Source organism: Drosophila ficusphila, unplaced genomic scaffold (genome assembly GCF_018152265.1).
Source record: "Drosophila ficusphila isolate 14025-0441.05 unplaced genomic scaffold, ASM1815226v1 contig_470, whole genome shotgun sequence".
NCBI lineage: Eukaryota > Metazoa > Arthropoda > Insecta > Diptera > Drosophilidae > Drosophila > Drosophila ficusphila.
In genome coordinates, this window is record NW_025064389.1 from 1,207,693 (window position 1) to 1,230,692 (window position 23,000).

The window sequence follows — 23,000 nt, forward strand, 5'->3', positions numbered from 1 at the left end:
GGATCTTGCCTGCTGTGTCCAAAAGGCAGATCGGTCTGTACGATGAGGGGTCTGATGGGGGCTTTCCTGGCTTTGGGATCAGTACCAACTTTTGCGTCTTCCATTGTCTCGGAAAAGTGCCTTCCTCGAAGCATCTTGTAAAAAGATATGCGAACTTCTCAGGTTGAAGTTGAGAGCCAATTTGATTGCCCTATTGGGAATAGCGTCAGGACCAGGAGCCTTGTTTGGCTTGATTTTGCTGGCTGCCAGAACCACTTCCTCAGGCGATACAGGAATAAGGCAGCGCTCAGGATCGCTATCTGGTGGTAGACTCTGAAGAGTAGGCAAGGCTTTTTGGGGAAACAGCGTTTCTACTATGGTGGCTAGGGAGGATGCATCAGTGGGGACACGACTACCTCCAGAATTTAGTCGCTTCACCACATTTTTATATGCGGCGCCCCATGGGTCTCTGTCAGCATCGTCGCACAACCTGAGAAAACACTCCTTTTTGCTGTCCCGAATGGCATTCTTGAGTGTTTTCCTCGATGCTTTGAATCTTTCCTGTAGCTCAGGGATATTTGGAGTGCCTTTGGCGCGCTGGCATAGCCTACGGGCATGTATGCAGCAACTCCGGATTTTGGTTAGGCTTCCACTCCACCAGCTCACACGGGGTGGTGGGTGCCGTTCAGTCGTCGAGTGTTCATATTGCTATTGCAGGCTGCCTTGACACTGACCATGGTTGCGTCCGCCAGAGATTGGGCATCATCGGGTATGCCCTCATCATCCAATCGGGTCAGCCCTGACCCCAGCGTTTCTGTAGGCAATTGGTAGGCAATTGGTGATGGCTGCACGTTTCTTGGCTTAGGGGGGACACCAATGCTGCAGATGATAGCTTGGTGGTCGCTCCCCGTGTACATGTCACTAACCATCCATTGCGTAGCACCTTACGAAAGTGAGGTCAATGAAGGACTTCATGCCGCCTTTGCAGTAAGTTGCCTTCGTGCCTGAGTTCAGGAGTATGATGTCAAGAGACGCAAAGGCCTCCAGCAGGGTGCGACCTCTTGCATTTGTCAGCAATGAGGACTGGGCTTCGATGCCTTGCGTCATTCGATAGATCTTCCACGACTGTGGCGAACTCAGCCAGCTTTAAGCTTGGTGGGAGATAGCAGCTATATACCCATATGGAGTTGATCAGCACTCGACTGAAGTGTGTGAAGGGTTTCACCTCGGCGAAGTTTCTGCCTCTACAGCAGCACCACAGATCAGCTTTCCTTGATGTGGCATCGACCCAGTCACCCACAAGTTGTGAGTGCGCCTGTGAAGCGGCCGGTGTGTACGTCTGGGTGGCGGTGGGTGTGTGCGCCTGTATGGCGGCTGAGGTGTGCGCCTGTGTGGCGGCTGATGTGTGCGCCTGTGTGGCGGCTGATGTGTGCGTCCGTGGAGCGGCCGGTGAATGCGCCTGGGTGGCGGCTTACGAGTGCGCCTGCGAGGCGGCTGATGTGTGCGCCCGTGGGGCGACTTGTGAGTGCGCCTGGGTTGCAGCTTCCGAGTGCGCCTGTACGCACGATTGAATAACGTTAATTACAGTCCAATGAAGACAGTAAAACGCTCAAAAACAATTCTTACTAAGTCAACTTACAAATAACACATTTTCAAGCTACACATATAAAGACGGGCCACGAACATACAATTTGTATTTAGTACATACCTTATTTTAAGGGATACAAAAGTTATTTATATTAATATACTTAAATATATCACTTCTTTTGATAATTTAATAGGGTTACCTGACACCATATGTTAAAGTTACATATTTTTTTATCTGTCTAGGGTGTTTAAAAATTAAAAATAAATTTAAGATACAAAAAAAAAAAAAAGAAAAATTTACTTTATGCCAAAAAAAACACGAAAAAAACCATAGCGTAATGGAGGACTAAATCCGTCTACTTGTTTTCAAATGTAAGTGCGAAAAATCTGGATAATAACATAAATACTTTAATTTGATCATTAAAAATTTTAAGAAACAAAATCGTAGGAACTAAGCCTGGAGGCTAGTATATATTTTTTTCTTTGGATACAAAATACTTTTACACATTATTCAACAATAACTATGTGCCCTTGCACAATAAAATTTTTTAAATTTTGAATACTACTCTACTAATTAGCGAATGAACAATTGACCATTTTGATTTAATTAACTCATGGGAAAGATGTTCCCATAAGTCAAGATGCAAACATAATACATCTCCAGAATGCTTTAAGAGCTTTTACGGTCCAATTTCAGGAGCAGAATTTGTTTTAAGTCTTCGGGATCTGCCAAACGCCTTACAAGAAATGGAAAGCAACAAAAAAAAACCCGAATTTGCTACCCGGTACAGAGCTCTCGTATTAAAAATTTTAAATCATTTAAGATTTAATCGAGCTCGTGAAAAATATTAAAAAATAATAACTTTGTACAGAAAACTCATTTTTAAAACTATTAAAACTTAAATTATAACTAGAGCTCGGATAGTCATGCAAATGCATGTTGCATGCATATTGTGCATATTTCATTCCTTAGAGTATATTTTGATTGATATTTTTTCATTCATAAAAACTGATAATAATTTAGCTGTGCCATATGAAAATCATTCTGATGCGAATAACAATAAAAAACTTAATACATTCTATAACAAATCTATCTAATTGTGTATAAGATTATTGTGTTGAATTGAAAGTAAATTGACTTTCACGTTGTTTATTTTCATCAAATGATCAACACTAGGTACATTGATAACTTATTAATGGATTCTCAATGACTAATCATAATAAACGCTTTATTATATTCATAAATTATCATTCGTCTCGTGGCATTCAAAGTTATCGGTTGTTTCAAATCAAATTTATATTGCGTATGAAAGTCGAATTCCCCAAAGTATTTCGGACTGATGGGTCAGTTTTATTTTGTACGTATTGTGAATGTGCAGTTCAATGAAAAAAATATTTCAAGTAAATCAGCATATTGCATCATTAAAACATAAAGCTGCCAAAGATAGAAGGAAGGAAAATGCCGATCACGGAAGCCAATCGTTTAAATCGGATCTTGAACCAAAACCACACCAAATTTGTCGAAGTTCAATGTAAATCTGTGCAAAACTTTAGCTTTTAAATACATATTGTTTCCAACATATTATGACTATTTTTTGCATGATTCTTTCATTTTTTATTGTATTTTTGAATGCATATTCTTGAGCATATTTTGCTATTTTTCGTGCATATGTGCATGCATATTTTAGCCTTTTTTCGTGCATAACTATCCGAGTTCTAATTATACTTATGAAAATAATGATTTTTATAAATATAATAAATATTAAATAATATTATTTATTGTTATATAATATTTGTTATTTATTTTATAATAAGCAATATTATTTATTATATTTATAAAAATAGTTATTTTAGTAGTTATAATTTATAATTATTATTATATCAAATTATAATTATAATTATAATAAATTATATTACATATTTAATATTATATAATATTTATTTTTTATTTTATAACTATTATCAAAATGACATTTAAAATAGCATCATAATAATAATCCGCCCTCCAATGTTTCCACCCCACCTAGTTATAACTGTCAAAAAAAAAAAAACGGAATCAATAGAAGTGGATCCCAGTAGCAAAATCAAAAAAAAAAATGTTAACCCACATAGGTTAATATAATCTCCCCCCATATAGAAATAACAACAAGAAAGGAAACTAGCTTCGCAAGACGAAGAGATTTTTTCAATCTCTCGTATGGAAGCTATCCGATATACTCTTCCGATCTGGCCTGTTCCGACTTATGTACTGCTTACAATAACAACAATACACAACTTTTGGTAAAGTTTCAGCACGATAGCTTTTAAACTGAAAGACTAGTTTAAGGGGACGTTCTCTTTGTTTTGGATCAAAAAATCGATTTATTTTTTTTTGCAAAAATTGAAAGCCACATATCCGTAGAATATGTGTGTGAAAGGATTTTTTGGTACGATGAATAGTTTGACAATGAGAGCGTCTCGAATACACCTGCGTCACGCGCGCTGTGGTATGCTCTAAAAACTTTAAACGCGTTTTTCTCGAACCCATGTTTTTCAACAAAATTACCCGTCCACAGCTTCATCCTGTGAACCGATTTGCTTCATGTAAAATTTTTATGAAAGTAGATGCTTTTCTTTAGGGCACTAACCTACTCCGGAAAAAAACAATAATTTATTTATAATTTTTCAACGTGGTTTAACTGAAAAAAAATGTACGAAAATCGAACTTTAAAATTCGAACGTTCATTACGCGGTCAATTTATGGCCGCAATTTGATGCCACTAGGTTAGTGCCTCGCACAAGTATATTAACTTTACATAATGGTAACAATTTTCTATTTCTGTTGACTACAAGAGGCTGCAGGCTCGTAATTTTGGGACGATGTTTGCCGCGCGGAGCCAGACGAAAGCCGCCATTTTGCAGCCGCCATTTTGAATTTCACCATCAAATAAATTTTAAAAAAATCTTGAATAATAAACAAATTCAAAAAGCAAAACCCGAAGTTCGCACGCCTTTTCATTATCCCACAAAAAATTGACGAACTTTGCCTTCATTTCGACCAAAACAAAGAGAACGTCCCCTTAAAAAAAAACGGGCAGACGGTCCACGGACAGACGTATTTCCATTCAGATCGTGATGCTGATCAAGAATATATATACCTTATGGGGTCTGAGGTGTCTTTTTCGATGCGTGAATTATGTGTGCGTTACGCGCACATGTGAGTAAGAATTGAAGTTTCATCTTTCTAGTAAAAAAAATTGAGTTTAGTTGTGTTTACGGCCTTCTCTGAATATCCTAATTCAAAAAATTACTTTCACATTGTAAAATCTTGTAAAATCCTGTCGGGTTCGGATTTTTCATCGAAGTCATCGCGAAGAAACTTTATATGCACTCTTTCTAAGAATAATAGCGCATAGACGACTCTTTGAAGTGAAACTTCTTTAGGCGCATTATGGATTTTCAGGGACGGAGTAAAACCGATTCATGACCGTCACGAAAAAGCGAGGATCGCCATCCCTCTCTAACCGCTGACGAACGATCTCTCTATCCTCTTCTATCCTCTCTCGCTAAGAATCTTAAAAAAGAATGCGGTTTCGTGTGTGAGAACAAGCAAGTGCGTCTGTATGCTTACTTGATCGAGAAGACGATTTTTAAGCCGAAATCATTTCTGTGCCAAAACGAGATTTACGAGGTAATGTTCTAAAAAAATCGGACATATTGATGGTTTCCGAAACTTGACTTGACGATGACAGGCATGTTAATGTTACAAATTTTGATTGCATTGTACAACACAAGAGACCCAATGTTAGAGCGGTCGGTGTATGTATATATAAAAATGTAAATATGTAGACTCCAACATGTTGTGGTAAAAAACAATGACGTTCATGCCCGTAACCATCAATTCGTGTAGTTGTTGCACGCAGCAGTGGCGCCGGAGGGTTTCAAAAGCGGGTGGTGAGTTGTTCAAACCAAGGTAGTGAGGAGTGAGGGTGCCTTCTAGAAATCGATACTTCAAAATAAGACAATTTATTATTATCCTTTACAAAAATCGTATTAACATCTCTTTTCTTATTTTTTTTCAATTTAAATTTCGTCGATCATTCAAATTTAGGAACAATCTTTTGACAAAGCGAAAACGTTTGTTCTTTTTGCGTTTTTAACGATGAATTCATCCATAATTTTCTCCAAATCCATTTTTTCCGCTCGCTCATGATAAATATGTAAAATTGCAACATTGTTTAATCGTTTCTGACCAATAGTAGAGCGCAAATATGTCTTCAGTCTTTTCAAAGTCGAAAAACTTCTCTCGTTCGAACAAGAAGATGCTGGTATTGTTAATAACAACTTCACGAATCGAATGAATTCTGGGACAAGGCTTGTACACCATGTATTTTCTTGCAAAAAAACCACGATTTCCCCAAGATTCTTAAGTCGTACTGCCTTTCTGCTTGCCAAATCTAAGAAAGCATTTCTATCACTGACTAAAGCATCTCTTTGGAAATCATTTTGATAAAATGTGATGATTTTATCGATTCGAGTATCGTCGCCCAGCACAAACGCTTCAAGATCCCGAAAAAACTTGGCCGAATCTGTTCCGAACCTAGTTTTCAAAGAAGAGAGAACTTGATCGTACACTTCGTAATACACTTTTCTGTACATATCTTTTGGATTCGAAAAAACATGGTTTTCAGCACTTGAATTTTCATCTAAACGCTTAGGAACTCTTTTTCGTCGCGGCAATTCAACTCTTTGATGTCAAATTTCTTAACACTTTCGTTTGCTTCATTCCAAATTTTTTCAAATTTTTCGTCGCGAGATAATTGCAAAGAGTACGATACAGCATCGACTTTTTCGAAAGAATCAAAGGAGCTCAATTGAGAATTTTGTAACGCTGCGTTCAAATTTTCAATCTTTTGGAAAATCTCAATGATCATCGTCAACATGAACATGAATTCGAAAGTTTCCATATGTTTCAAAAAGCCACTTGCTTTGGCCGAGGCAGAAGCATCTGTTGATGAACTCGATGCTTGTTCTTCGAAAAATGTCATCAGTGTCCCATACTGAGCCGCAACAACCCTCAGAGGACGAATTCTCATCGTCCACCTGCAGCAAAACGTTAATAAGTTCAAACAATCGAAAATTTCTCTAAAAAATGGTATGCCGATTGACTAAAAAAATTTTACCTAGTTGAACAGTAGGCGACAAGAGCAACGATTTTTTTTAGGATCATTCTCAATTTCATCTTCTTGGATTTTTCGGAACAAAGAACATCGTTTTGGTGAATCTCTCACATAGTTGATTATTTCTTTAACAAGGCCCATGAAATTCCTCGCTGAGATTACTTTGTCCAGTGCATCCTGTACAACTAGGTTGAGGTTATGAGCGTTGCAATGGACGAAAATCTCCCTTGGTTCGATTTCACGTACTCGACTCTGCAATCCAGTCACCCCGCCAGCAACGTTCGCAGCACCATCAAAGCATTGGCCTCTGCACTTGTTAATTGGTATTCCAAATCGAGTGGAAATCAGATTATCGGACGTCACTCTGATGCAAACAGAAATTTGTTCAGTGTTGGAAATGTCAGGAGTTTCATCAATTTGGAAAGCATAAAATTCAGCATGCTTTATTTCCTCGACAAGCTCTGATAGAATTTTCGTTGCCATCATTTCCAGAATTTCATTCTGTATATCACTGTGAAGCCACTTATTTCCGGGCCGTTGTAACCACGATCCCAGATCTGGAATGTCTTTTCTTCGCGCTTTCAAAAATCTTATGAAATTAGAATTCTCATCATCGTGGCCACGGAGCGGTAAACCTTGTTGGGATATAACTTTGATCGTACAGAAGATTTTGCGAAGTGCCATGCGGTGGTCCATCATTTTTTTTCTTGTGGCGGTGGATAAGTGTTGAACCACACTAGTTTTGTTTTGACTGTAGAGCGCCTCGTAGTTTTGGACGTGAAATGAACTCGTAGAGTGATTCTTCCTGCTGCATTATTCCACGATGCAAAACCATTTTGAACCCAAGCCAAACGAGATTGTTTATTGTGTAAGTCATCAACAGCCGATAGATTTTTGTTGCAAGCCTCGGTACAAATAATGCAAATTGGCTTGTTATCATGATTGAGATCCAACCATGGGTTGTCTTCTTTCCATTTCTTCCATGCTAAGACGGGTGGCCCGAGCTCTGAAAATATTTTCATGAAATTTAATATGAAACTCAATTTTTTTTTTGTATTAAATAATCATTCAGAAGGTCTAAAAAAATTTTGCACGCCGTATTTTTTAATATTTTTTGAGTTATGCTGAATTTGACTCGACCAGTCGGTTGTTTTCGTTGGTTGCACTCGTTTTGACTCGCGCCGTTATGGCGCCGACGCGCTGACACTTAAAACGCGTAACGTATTTTTGACCCAAAAAATCTGAATTGCGGCATTTGAGACGGCCAAAATACCAAATTTTGGTGTCCTCTTCAAGAAAAACAAAGCTCATTTGAACCAGGCAAGCAAATAATATGAAATACCTTTGCTTTCATTTTCACTCGAGGTTAAGATGATCTTCGACTGCGGCCGTGAATTCTGTATTTCTTCGTTGGCGTTTTTTTCACCGCCGTTCGGTTCTTCTTTTTCTTCGCTTTCTTCTCTTTTTCGTTTAAGTCTGACAACGAACTTATCCATGATTTGTGATTGAGATGATGCACTGCGCGTTCATCACAAATCACAGATGTCATAAAGTTCATGGAATATAATGGTTGGGGACTTTGCGTTCGGAACGCTAGAGGATAGCAGACGATAGAGTTGCCAACACTACAAGAGCATAAGGCACAGTGCGAGAGAGAAAAAAAAGTTACTCTTTTTTATCATTATGGCAGCAGTAGTTACTAGCTATTCCGCACTTTTCCGGGTGGCGTTTTCGGGCATTGCGGTAAAAGCGCCAGAAATTTCCCGTGGTGAATTCCCCATGGGGAATTTCTACGCATGTTGAGCAATCAACACACACAACAGGTCTTCCGGCGCCCCTGGCACGCAGTATATATGTAAGTCGAAACGAGCCGGATCGGCCGACTATATCGGATAGCTCCAATACTAGAGAATGAAATAAAAAGTTCTCATACAGCTTTTTTTGATCAGATCGACTTGATTTCTTCCAGATGGTGTTTATTAACTACTGTAGAATTTCGGATAAAATTTTATAAAAATCGGATAACTCTATTATAAAGCTGCCATAGAAGAGACTAGTTGAAATAGAAACAGACAGACGGACAGACGTACAGACGGATTCACAGACCGATTCAGATCGTGATGCTGATCAAGAATATATATATACTTTATGGGGTCTGAGGTGTCTCCTTCACTGCGTTGCAAACTTCTGACTCAAATTATATTACCCTTTGCTCTGCAAAGGTATAAAAATTAAAGTCTTTGTTTTAATCCCACGAGCATGATTTTTGAAACATCAAGTTTTTAAAACACTCTTAAATTGGGAAAAAATTTCATAAGAATCGGAGTACTATATCATATAGCTGCCATAGGAAAGATCGAAAAATCTATATAGATATAACGGAAATGAAATGAAAACATCGTTATATATGTATATAATATATGTCGGAAATAGATTCGAGGAATCACAGAATTTATGCTAAAGGCATAGTAGCAGAGACGGTAGCAGTCTCTACTGGCGAGTTGTCGGGTCGCAATTCGGGGAAGAATAAGGATTCTTGCGAAAGGCATAGCAGCAGAGACGCTGTCAGTCTCTGCTGGTGAGTTGACGAGATGATAATTCGGGGAAGTACAAGAATTTACGCGTAAAGCATATCAGCAGAGACACTGGCGGTCTCTGCTGAGGAGTGAGGTCCGTTGACGGGTTACCAAAGGTACTGAGATAGAAGGAGATGACAAGATATGTAGGCTGACAATATATAAGACGAGGATCGATGAGATCGAGGCAATCTAGTTTTGGTAACGAAAGTGAGCGGAACTCGCTGTGCTGGCGCATCAGTAGTAAAAGTTTAGTGAATGTGGAAGAAAGAACCTTGTTTCCGACATCAGAAGTGGGATCGCCTTCGCCACAAGAGCACAGCACCGCTCAATATATGGCAGCGTTGGAGGAGCAAAACAAAAACCTCTTGGAAATCATTAGAACCATGCAGGCGCCAAGAGCCCCGGCAGCAGACGGGAGGACCAAGCAAGTGGCACTGCCCAAGTTTAATCCGGATGGCGCTGGAGCAGATGCATCAGCATGGTGCACCACGGTCGACTTAATCTTCGCAGATCATGTACTGGAAGGCAGTGCCCTGGTAATAGCGATAAGCAGAGCGCTGGAGGGCAGTGCTTCGCAATGGCTGTCCCAGGTATGCTTTGCTGGCATCACCTGGACGCAATTCAAGGAATTGTTCATCCAGCGATTCGTGGGTATTGAGACAACGGCGGCCGTATTGATCAATATCTTAAACGGGCATCCCAAAGCTGGAGAAAGCTTTGCCGAGTATGGAAGTCGCATAGTGACGCTATTACTATCCAAGTGGAAATCCACGGAGTTGGAAGAGATTGCGGTGTCAATAGCGTTAGCCCACATGGCGCAGATCGACAATAATTTGCTGCGTTGGGTTTTCACAACCAATGTGACGACGCGAAATGAACTACAGCGGCAGCTACAGGTCTACGCCTTCAAAAAACGTAAAAACGAAGAGGATGAATGTTCGTCAAGCTCGGATAAGAAGAAATTACGAATGCAGTCGCAGGCAGATTGCCATTATTGTGGGAAAATTGGCCACAAATACGCCCAATGCCGCGCTCGATTGGAGAGCTCATCCTACACCATGGAGAGAAAGGACAGTGAAAGCAGCTCGTCCGGAGTAAAGGATCGTCCAAAAATTAAATGCTACAAGTGTGGTGAGCTAGGACATATTGCTCCTGTATGCCCTAAAGGTAGTACTAGTGGAAACGAGAAATAAAAGGAGAAGCGCGTAGAAATATGTTAGCCTAAAAGCTAACTCTATCAATTGGGTGAGTTCGTTCCATGTTTTTGACTCGGGCGCCGAGTGTTCTTTAATGAAAGGAAAGTTATTAAATAAGATTGCTGGAAAATAATTAATAGTTAAGTTGTATTAAGAGAAATTGGCGACAATATTATTAAGAGCCATTTGCAAATTGTGTTCACAGTTGAAATATAGAACTTTAATTTAGAAATTTTGATCCATGTTGTATTGGAAAATTATTTAAAAGGGTAATTAGCGAATTAACAGAAGAATGTCTAAGTGACGATGAACCCTGAGATGGGGAAGAGCCTATAGATGGCACAAGAGAATGTGCGTCTGTGTTCCTTAGATGGGAAAGAGCATGGAGACGGCACTAGTGAATGTGCGTCTGTGTCCCAAGAGGGGAAATGTTGACCGCAGTGTATGGCGGAGGTCTTGGTGACCTGGTGCATGGATTTGCACGGAAATGTTGACCGCAGTGTATGGCGGAGGTCTTGGTGACCTGGTGCATGGATTTGCACGGAAATATTGGCCGGAGTATAGCAGCTGTCTCGCAGGGTCGAACAGTGTTATGGCAAAGGTCTTGGTGACCTGGTGCATATGGTTGCACGGTTATGATGATTGAAATTGATTGATAAAATCTAAGTTATGTAAACGAGGAAATTAATGAAAGCGACTTATTTAGTTTGTAACTGAATAAGAGAATTCACTGAATAAGTTTGATTAGTTTGGCAAATCTAGAAATTCAACACACAGGGACGTGTGATAGGTCAGGATTGGCCGTGTCGGAAATTGATTCGAGGAATCACAGAATTTATGCTAAAGGCATAGTAGCAGAGACGGTAGCAGTCTCTACTGGCGAGTTGTCGGGTCGCAATTCGGGGAAGAATAAGGATTCTTGCGAAAGGCATAGCAGCAGAGACGCTGTCAGTCTCTGCTGGTGAGTTGACGAGATTATAATTCGGGGAAGGAGTGAGGAGTGAGGTCCGTTGACGGGTTACCAAAGGTACTGAGATAGAAGGAGATGACAAGATATGTAGGCTGACAATATATAAGACGAGGATCGATGAGATCGAGGCAATCTAGTTTTGGTAACGAAAGTGAGCGGAACTCGCTGTGCTGGCGCATCAGTAGTAAAAGTTTAGTGAATGTGGAAGAAAGAACCTTGTTTCCGACATATATATATATCGAGTTTTCTAATGATTCTTGAGTTTCACATTAAATTTTATCAAAATCGGACGTCTATTTCATTTAGCTGTCATATAAACAATATGGAAAATTAATAGAAAAATCGTCATAGCTTCGATGTTTTGTAGCCTTTATGTATTTTGTTTATCATATTTAATGACTGCAAGGGTATATAAGCTCCGGCTTGCTGAAGCTAGTTTCCTTTCTTGTTATAATATTGTTATTTATGTAATATTGTAAACTTGTAAATAAATTTAACATTTTTGAAACTATACATTAAGCGATCGTCATTCATCTATAAGAAAATATTAGATACAAAAATCCATGCTTCGTCCTTGAATTATTTAACCTCTAATTTTCAAACTAACCTAAAACAGAAAATAAGAGATAATGAAAGGATAAGAGAGAGAGAGGAATACTAGAAGTTTCACTTCTGTCGTGCGTAGGCCGGACACACCCCTTTTTTTATCCTGTTTTTAGTTGTCCTTTATAACCCAGCTGGCTTATACAGGGTTGCCAACTCGGATTTATAAAAAGGCGTAGGTCAGACAAAGAAAGTTATGTAGAAATGTGAAATTGCCATATAGAAAATACGTAGATCTACGTACTTTTTTTCTGAGGGAAATTAAGAGAGTAGGGTAGGTAAAAGTAAATAAAATGACAATTTATATTACCCTAAAAGTAGTAGACAGCAAACAAACAACAAATTTAAAAATAAAAAAAATCTATGAATTACACTGTGCGACAAAATTTAACGAAATGTTTGTTTTAGTTACTTTTTTGATTGTTTTCGGTTAAGGGGCATAAGTTATGCACAAAAATATCTATGCCACCTTCTAAGTGATAGGATTTCTTTTTTTATGATAAATTTTATGAAATTATTATTATGAAAATATTTAACACAAAATATTATTTTTTTTTTTACTTCCAATAAACTATTATTTTTTTTAAAAGTGAAATTTTTTCTGATTTTTTTGGCTTTTTCAGAGGTATCCTCGCGTAACGAGTTCCATACGTAGTCGCCCAGAGTATAGAGCTGGGAGAAAAAAATTTTAAAGCATTGTTATAAAAGCCTAACGGTATATTTGCTTAATATATTTTAATTAATAGATATTGAACTTGCATAAAACGCTTATAACGGTGAAAAAATATTTTCCCAATATGGTATTATAAGGCTGTGAAATATGCAAAAACACGCGTTTTTGGGATCTTTGAGTGTGCGTAGAAGCTGATTGGCTATTGATATTAACAAATCCAAAAACTTGTATTCTTATTTTGACTAGTAGAAGTGAAAAATAAGAAAAAATCAACTCAAACATTTTTTTGTCGCACAGTGTTATAGATCTACCAGAATCTCATGGCAAATAAGCCAAACTTTACATGCAAATATAAATATAATGATCTGTGTATATAGATATTTATATATTGGCACATAGAGTATGAAATAAATAAGGCTAAATAATGAATGGATTTTAATATATTTGTGTATAAAGTTTGGCTTATTTGCCACGAGATTCTGGTAAACCTATACCACCTGTAGTTAATTTAAACAAGTTAAACAAGAGGCTAGGGGTGTCCGTTAGTATGAAACGGAACGTTTATTAATTTTTTTCGCGAAAATAAAGGTAATTATGCCCATTCAGTCTATTTTGCAAATTTGAACAATTTTGATAGAAAATACGTAGATTATGGGACTTAAGTTCGTAGGTTTGCAAGAAAGGCTTAAAGTACGTAGATCTACGTAAAAAGACGTAGAGTTGGCAACCCTGGGCTTATACAACCTCAAATGGCACAATTTAAAGGTCTTCAGTTTGCAAGCTGGTCCGATAGTCACAAAAAAAAAACCTGGCCTGCATTACAAATTATATATTGAAAGCTATAAATTACTTTTCTTGGCCAGCACGCTAATTAGTATTCGATTATTATTAAAATGGTGCAAATAATAAAAAAAAAAATCGATCTTTTTGTATTATTTGTGATGAAATTCTCAGAAAAAGGCTGTTTGCTAGGAAATGTACAGGATTGTGTTTCATTTACGGCATACAATTTGTGTTTCGAGAGTGGAGCCAGAAAGCTTAAGATTATTTTGCCAGCGCATGATTAAAATATCGGAAAATACTCAACGTCATCCTAACGTACATTAATAGAAAGTAGGAGACTTTTTCTATTGTAATTCTTTGAATTTTTAACATGTTTTGGGTCCCCTATAAAATTCAGATTTGCAACTGGGTGAGAAAATTTACAACGAAGTATTTATACTCATTTAGGATATCGATTAATGATATCGAACAAATCAATTTGGAATGCCATCACCTAAGCGATCTTTCCATGATGCGCTGAATGAGGATATGAACCGTAAAAGGCAATATGATTATCTTGCAATAAAAGAATCATTTCGAGCAAACACTCCGTTGTTAAATCAGCAACAAAAATTTTGCTGGATTTATTTTTGATCGCCCACTGAACCTAGTAAAACTTTTTAATTTCATTAATTTTAGCCACCATTCGCTCCCCAAACCACATTGCTCTAGCGCTTGCTTCATCAGGAACTGCAGCTACATGATTGAAATGCGGTCGAACAGCTCATTCTTCACTCAAGTTACCGTTAAATATGCAAATTAATTCAACTCCAGTATGCAATATCCGAAAGAGTTTCCCCGTTGGCAAAGTTTTGCAGCACTGCAAATTAATCATCTGGGATTAATAATCAGAATCGCTTTGGTGGTGCAATGATTTTCTTAGCAGGTGATGACAGTGGATTCAGTTGACAGCGAAGATGATGTCCTCCATTACCCAACCGAATTTCTAAGCTCACTGGATGTAGTAGGATTACCACCTCATATTCTTCAATTAAAAGTCGGATCAGTTAATATAATGCTAAGAAATCTAAATCAACCACCTTGAGAGATTGATGAACAAAGTCATTGAAGCTTTAATTCTTAAAGAGAAGTATAAAGAGGATCATGTTCATGATCATAACACCCGCATCTCCATGATTTCCACCGATATGCCATTAAACATTATATAGTACGCTTGCCGTTCACTGTACGACTTGCATTTGCAATGACAATGAATAAGTCACAAGGACAGTCTTCGAGCGTTTGCGGCATTAATCTTGAAAATGTATACTTTTTACATAGTCAATTTTATATACAGTGGTGGCCATAAGTATTTTGTCAAAATAAAAGTGAAATATACTCGAAACCTGAACTTGCTTCTTTTAACTTTTGGTATCAATGGAAAGGTAATTCAAATGCCTTTTGAATGATACCATACTATTCTCAACTCATTCGATATTTATTGAAAAGGGCAATTTTAAAAAAAAAGTCAAAAACAAGAAAGGAAGCTAGCTTCGGCAAGCCGAAGCTTATATACCCTTGCAGTCATCAAATATGTCGAACAAAATACATAAAGGCTAGCAACATCTAATCTATGGCGATTTTTGTATTATTTTTATATTGTTCATATGACAGCTATATGATATAGTCGTCTGATTTTGATGAAATTTAATTTGTAACTCAAGAGTCATTAGAAACCTCTACATTCCAAAAATCATGATTGTCTGATGAAATACAACGATGTTATAATTTTTTTCCGTTATTTCTATATAGATTTTTCGATCTTTCCTATGGCAGCTATATGATATAGTACTCCGATTTTTATGAAACTTTTTTCTCATTTAAGGGTTATTAAAAAACTTGATGTTCAAAAAATCTTGCTCGTGCGATAAAAAACAACGATGTTATCAATTTATTTCCATTAAATCTATATAAATTTTCGATCGCTCCTATGGCAGCTATATGATAGTGTTATCCGATTTTGATAAAATTTAATCCGAAATTCAATAACAGTTAGAAAACGCCATCTTGAAGAATTCAACTCGATCTGATCAAAAACAACGGCGTTAGAATTTTTCATTTCATTCCCTCGTATGGGAGCTATCCGATATAGTCGGCCGATCCGGCTCGTTCCGACTTATATACTGCGTGCAATAACTACACACCTTTTGCGAAAGTTTCAGCAAGATAGCTTTAAAACTGAGAGACTAGTTTACATAGAAACAGACAGACGGACAGACAGACAGACAGACAGACGGACAGACGTACAGACGTATTCCGACTCTGCTCGTGATGCTGATCAAGAATATATATACTTTATGGGGTCTGAGGTGTCTCCTTCACTGCGTTGCAAACTTCTGACTGAAATTATAATACCCTTTTGCTCTGCAAAGGTATAAAAAACTTTTTCCTTGGCTTCAAAACTAAAATTTTTGGATGCAAAAAGTTTCTTTAATCAAAAATAATAGGAACTGCAAAAAGAATTTTTCAAAAATAATTTTTCTTCTATTTTTTATGATTTTTTGAAGGTGACACTGTCGGAAAAAATTTTTATGGAAAAGAGAAAAATATGGCTGAAATGCGTATTTTTAGTCATTTTCAAAAAATCATTAAAAATAGAAGAAAAATTATTTTTGAAAAATTCTTTTTGCAGTTCCTATTATTTTTGATTAAAGAAACTTTTTGCATCCAAAAATTTTAGTTTTGAAGCCAAGGGAAAAAGTTTTTTTTGACTTTTTTTTTAAAATTGCCCTTTTCAATAAATATCGAATGAGTTGAGAATAGTATGGTATCATTCAAAAGGCATTTGAATTACCTTTCCATTGATACCAAAAGTTAAAAGAAGCAAGTTCAGGTTTCGAGTATATTTCACTTTTATTTTGACAAAATACTTATGGCCACCACTGTAGTCTACTCCCGCTTGGAAAACCGTCAGCAATATTTATTTCTTTGCCAGAGAAAAAAGATGAATATTGTGAATCGAGCATCATTGCAGTAAAATTAAACAAGTACATAGTTATTGAGACTATGTGGCTGAGGAATAAAAACCAAATTGTGAGTTTTTTAAAATATAATTTCAATAAAAAACAACTATAAAAAAAATGTACATCTGACTAAACTTTTTCACTTTCGCATTACATGCGCTTCATGCCTATTCTAATTCCATTTTTAGCGCGTTATCTATTTAGAACAAGAAATAAATCTAGCTTCGGCAGGCCGGAGCTTATATACCCTTGCAGTCATTAGATATGTCGAACAAAATACATAAAGGATAAACAACATCGAAGCTATGACGATTTTTATATTAATTTTCCATATTTTCGACTATTTTTTATATGGCAGCAATATGATATAGTTGTCCGATTTTGATGAAATTTAATTCGTTGTTCAAGAATCGTTAGAAAACTCTAGATTCCAAAAATCATGATTGTCTATATTTCTATTCGATCTTTCCTATTTCAGCTATATGACATAACAGTCCGATTTTTATGAAAATTTAATATTATTAATATTTTTCCAATGGAAGCCAGGGCCGGCGGAAGGTGTACACCGGGTGTTGAGCACTCCACACGCCAAATCTTAGCGGGTGTGGAATTCAACACCCCAAAATGCTTGACTTGTAGAAAAAAATTTATTACTTTGTGAAAGTGTTTATATTGTGGAAATTGGGTTTTATGTCCATGATTTTCTTTTTTTGAAAATATGTCATTTCCGGGCGTATAGAGTCTCATGTATAGCAGAGCTTTAAAAGTTTTGAAATTCGAAAGTTCTCGCACTGATTGTGTCGTCGTTTTGTTTCGAGTGCTGGGAGTATATTAATATATATATATATTGTTACTTTGATTATTGAGAAAATAAAAGTTGCTGATTGTTATAGCATAATGATAGATGAGACTCCCGACAATTCAAGAAAAGAGCAAATTTCAATATGCTTCAGAATTACTACAGAAGACCTCACTGTTAACGAACATTTTCTCGGATTCTACACAACACCATCTACCAAAAGTGAAACATTATTCAAGATTGTTGAGGACACGTTTATTCGATTTGGTTTGTCATTTGCGAAATTAAGAGGTCAATGTTTCGATGGAGCGAAAAACGTTTCTGGAGACAAATCAGGATTGCAGGCGCGTATCCGGGAAGTGGAGTCAAGAGCCTTATTCAATCATTGTAAAGCCCACAACTTGAATTTAGCAGTTCAGGATGGGATGGAAAAAATTCAAGAAGCGAAGAATTTTATCGGAACAGTGAAAGACATGATTATTTTCGTTCTAGATTCTCCCAAGCGGAATGCTCTATTCGAGCTTATACAATCTGAAATGGCAGAGGCTGGTGAAGACGTGGGACCAGTTTTGGTAGCTTTCTGTCCAACAAGGTACTAATTTACATTTTATAAGGGATTCTTATGATTTCATCTCTATTAAGACGATTCATTATTTGATTTCAGATGGGCAGTTAAAATCAAATCATTGAAAGCTTTTCGGGGCAACTATAGCGCTTTGATGTCGTTCTTTCTTCAGTGGGCTGAGGAAGAAAAAGACTGTTTAGTTTCGGCAAAGGTTATGGGTTTTTACCAGAAGATGAATACTTTTCATTTTTTTTTCTTCATGAATTTGATGATCGAACTCTTCGAAAGAATTGAAATTTTAAATAAGGACTTACAAAATCCTCAGTATAGTGTTTTCGAATGTCAAGAGAAAATCAGAGCTGTCACTGATTGTTTGAGAAATTCGCGTGATTCGAAATTTAAAAAAATCTGGGAGAAAACTTCAGAAGGAGTGGAAAAGTTTGATTTAGAAGAAGCAAAACTCCCACGAAAACGGAAAATTCCAAAACGATATAATTCGTGCGTCTTAGGAGGATCATGCTTTCACATGCGTGAAAGACATGTATCGAAAAATTTACCTCGAAGTTTTCGATCAGATTCTTTCTTCACTCTGCTCAAGATTTGAAACAGGTTCAGTCAGATTTTTTGAAAGCCTGGAATCTTTCGTCATTGGAAAGTCTGAAAATGTAAATGAAATTGTCGAGTTTTACAAAGATGATTTTGTTGGTAATAAGTTAGAAGGTTATAAGGGGGGTATTGCAAATTTGTGAGGTCATCACCCCACTCAAAACTGTTTCTCCGGCCCTGATGGCAGCTATATGATAGAGCTATCCGAGTTTTGTTAAAATTTTATCCGAAATTCAATAGTAGTTAGAAAATGCCATCTGGAAGAAATCAAGTCAATCTGATCGAAAACAACGAAGTGAGAATTTTTATTTCATACTCTCGTATGGGAGCTATCCTACATATCATTACATTATCATCAAAGGCAGTTGCAGCTCCGACTAAAGGAAATAAATTAAACCTATCGTACCTTTATTTTTTTATGAGGGTAGCATTTTAGTTGTCCTCCCCATAAAAACAGGCTAAGTTACATACATATGTCAAAAATAATAACAAAAAAGTCAAAGGTTCCGTAATTTTTGGTGAAGCTTCGTGCCTTAGATTACATAACATTACATTTTCTCACCAAAAGGTTCACCGTGTTTCGTGTATCGCGAATTTTTTATTGAAGTGATTTAAAAAATGTCTTATCCAGAAAACGAGATCCAGCCTTAAAGTGGTGGCCTTAAGTAAAACTGAATTCTTTCGAGCCGAAGTGCAACTAAATTTGCGGCAAACCAACGCAATGAGAAGTTATTTAAGTGGCACAACTAGTGTGACATTTCAAAAAAAATCTTTTTTTCTTTCATATTTCGGTAGATTGCACCTTTAAAAATAAGATATTAACATTTCAAATCGATATCTTAAATAGTTTTTGAGTTATAGCAATTTTAAGAGCAGCCGCTCGTATAACAGTGAATACGATCATTTTATCTTTATCTGCAGTGATAACTCAAAAACTAATGATCCGATCACTATCAAATTTTTTTTACATGTTCTATATTGTTATGTGCGGCCAAACGAAGAAAATAAACACCAAATAAAATGTAAACAATATATGTTTACCAACGGCCGATAAAAAGTTATCGATTCTGCGTGAGTCCAGGCAGGCCCAGCGGGAAAAAACCTGTGGAAAATATGCTTCTTTCCTCTGCTTTCTTCATACAAGAAATGTGTGGAAAACCTCCTCTACCCCTTCCTTTTCTGCCTTCTCTCCTTGCCAAATACACGGGGGTGACACACAAAAGGCAGGGGTAGAGGAGGTTTTCCAGTGGATCTACAGCTGCTCAAAGCAGGACAAAATCCACTGGATCTACAGCTGCCGAAAGCAGGGCAAAATCCACTGGATCTACAGCTGCCGAAAGCAGGGCAAAATCCACTGGAACTACAGCTGCCGAAAGCAGGGCAAAATCCACTGGAACTACAGCTGCCGAAAGCAGGGCAAAATCCACTGGTTTTTGTCCTGAAAAAACCAGTGGAAATCCACTGGTTTTTGTACTGAAAAAACCAGTGGAAATCCTGCTGCCTAACGCAGGACAAAATCCACTGGTTTTTGGCCTTCCCGCTTTTCAGAATTTCCACATGCAAAACAGCAGTAAAAAACAATACTTTTTAATTTGGTATATGCATTTATTAATCTATTTACAGTCCAAGGGCTTTATGACAAAAGTATTGTTGTATGTTTTATTTTTTGCCTTAGTGAACGGTGAACGCAGATCATCTTGATATTGGGGATGTCTGTAATTGTCGTTTCTGAGTGACTCTGAAAATAAAAACCATAATACATTAATATATTACATATTAATACAAATAATAAATATATAAAAAGTAATGGAAAAAATAGAGAAATTTAGAAAAATAAGTAATAAACATAGTAAAAAGCATGGGAACACAGGGCTGTTAAAACTTATTAAAAATTTAGTGAGTACTTACAAATGCTTCTGGATTGGCTTCGGCATCGGAGTCCAAATGGCCGAGTTCTTCAAATGACGAAATCGGAATGTCCGCTTGCGCACGTTCAGTTTTGCCGTTAATATGAACACAAGGGCCAGAATCCTTGAAGTCGAATCTATTACAAATTCTAAAAAAAAACATTGTTTGTTTTTGTAAAACTGAAAAATAAATTTAAATAAAAAACTTACTTACTTGACAAAGGCCTCCGGCCTAGTTGTAGTAGTAGTTTTTGGAAAAATGCCTATGTTCACCATATCCGTAACACTGAAATAAGGGTATAAAAACAAAAATATTTATGTTATAACTTACCTTTATCTTCTTCTTCTTTTTTCACTTTTTGCACGAAATTTTATACTGATGTGACCGTGCATCATAACATAATTTATAACAACATTCCGAAGAAAGACAATAATTAGTCACATTTTCGTTGTAACTTATGGTCATATTCAGAAACCCACCCCATTTAGCGGTCCGAAATTATTTACCCCTTCCCAACGCCTGCCAAAAGAAGTAGGTTTTCATCTATCCCTACCCCTACGCCTGCCAAAAGCAGTAGGTTTTCCACTGGTTTTTTCAGGACAAAAAAACCTACTTCCCACTTTCCCGCTGGGGGGTTGCGACTTTTTAAGCTTCTGGAACTGGTTCCCCAGGAATAACTCCCAAGTGAACCAAAAAGGTGAATTTGAAAAACTTTAAGTATTTTTTTTGGCGAAGAGAGAATAGAAAAGAAAAAGTGCATTTTGTTAAAGAGGTTAAACCAAGAAGGCATAAAATTTTCAAAAATTGATAAGATTTTTCATGAAAAGTGAGTTAAATAAAAAAAAAAGAAAAGAAAAAGAGTTCAAAGTAAAGAGTAATAAATTGTTGTTTAGAGTCAATCCCGAAGAAGATCTCGGATCTATTTTTCTTGGACAAGTTGAAGGAGGAGAAACACCCAAAGGAAGAGGGCAAATTTTCTTTTAAGAAAAAATTGGCCACTCATTGCTGGGTGAATATTAATAAAATAATCCAACAGTCCAAATATTTATTCCAAAAAGAAGTAAAGTAAATTAAGTACATAGTTGAAATCTTGATATTAACATGTGATATACGCCATACTTATTTATTATTTCTTATGCACTATTTATTTATTTATTATTTATTTCTAATTTATTATTTGATGTTTCTTGTAATTCGTCCCGCGGTACCGTGGTTAGGTGTTAGATGTAATACATGTTAACATTTAAGTACAAAATTGAAATTATAACGAGTTACAAAAAAAAAAAAAAACATGAGTGAGTAGAGTATTCCAAACAGGGGGGTGAGATGAGGGCGTATTTCCACGAGTAAGATAATAGGGAGGTGCAATATAAGATGCACCCAGGCGGGCCTCAGAAGGCTCTAATTATATCTTTTGAGTCCATATGTATCTGTCCCAAAATACGTTGTTTTTTAGTCCATGTCCAGATTATAGTTTCAAAATTCCGTTTTGTTTTTTTTGTCGTGTCTGCTGCGCGGAAAATTTGTGGTAGTTCCCCCCTCCCTGGGTTCAAGCTAACTAGCCGCGCGAAAAGCAGGACGTGACAATATATACAGGGTGGGCCATTTAAAGTTGACCCACTTGATTCTTAAAACAAAAACAAAAAAAGTGGACAATTTATTTTATTCCAAAAATCATTTATTTTGGTCCAAGGAGATTTTTTACAAATTATTATTAAAAATGATATCACGTAAATGGGCACCTTTAGCTCTGACAGCCGAATGCATTCTTTTTTCAGCATTTTCCATGACTTTGGTCAATGACTTTGGTAATGTTGTCTTTTAGTTGACTTAAGGTTTTTGGTTTATTAGCGTATACCTTGGATTTCAAATAACCCCACAAATAAAAGTTTGGTGCCGTCAAATCTGGTGATGTTGGGGGCCAGTCAAAATCACCTCTTTTCGATATCCACCGCCCAGGGAACAATGTTCGCAATAAATCGATTGCTGCTCTAGCTGTATGTTTTTGGTTTATTAGCGTATACCTTGGATTTCAAATAACCCCACAAATAAAAGTTTGGTGCCGTCAAATCTGGTGATGTTGGGGGCCAGTCAAAATCAACTCTTTTCGATATCCACCGCCCAGGGAACAATGTTCGCAATAAATCGATTGCTGCTCTAGCTGTATGGCAAGTTGCCCCGTCCTGTTGAAACCAGAAGTTATCCATGACATTTTCACGAATAATAGGCATCAGAAATTCGGTTATCATTGCTCGATAACGCTCACCATTGACGGTTATCGTGGCTCCATCATTGTCATAGAAAAATTACGGTCCGATGATCATATTCGCGCTAACACCGCACCAAACTGTAATTTTTTGGTCGTAAAGTGGCTGTTCTTCAATTAATTGAGGATTTTCGGTGGCATAAAATCGACAATTTTGCTTATTTACGCCTCCATTCATCAAGAAATGTGCACGTTGGGTTAACACAATTGAGAATTTATTTTCAATGTAGAGCTGAACAATTTGAGCGCGTTCCTTTGGACTGTATTGTTCCATGGTATTAATTGTCTTCGACTGACGCTTCCAACGTGGTATGACATTTGACGA

The 23,000-nt window shown here is 36.9% G+C and overlaps 2 protein-coding genes across 2 annotated transcripts in view; one reads left to right on the forward strand and one right to left on the reverse strand.

Annotated features, from left to right (window-relative positions):
- Positions 1 to 23,000, forward strand: part of LOC108098859 (aminopeptidase N) — a 304,344-nt gene that overhangs the window by 13,529 nt on the left and 267,815 nt on the right. The window lies entirely within an intron of this gene.
- On the reverse strand, positions 5,620 to 7,171 carry LOC122320307. The gene is made up of 2 exons (XM_043208487.1): positions 6,729 to 7,171; positions 5,620 to 6,648 (listed from the first exon to the last, which is right to left on the reverse strand). The coding sequence occupies exons 1-2, from the start codon at positions 6,785 to 6,787 to the stop codon at positions 6,252 to 6,254; spliced, it is 456 nt and encodes a 151-aa protein (XP_043064422.1). The 5' UTR covers positions 6,788 to 7,171; the 3' UTR covers positions 5,620 to 6,251.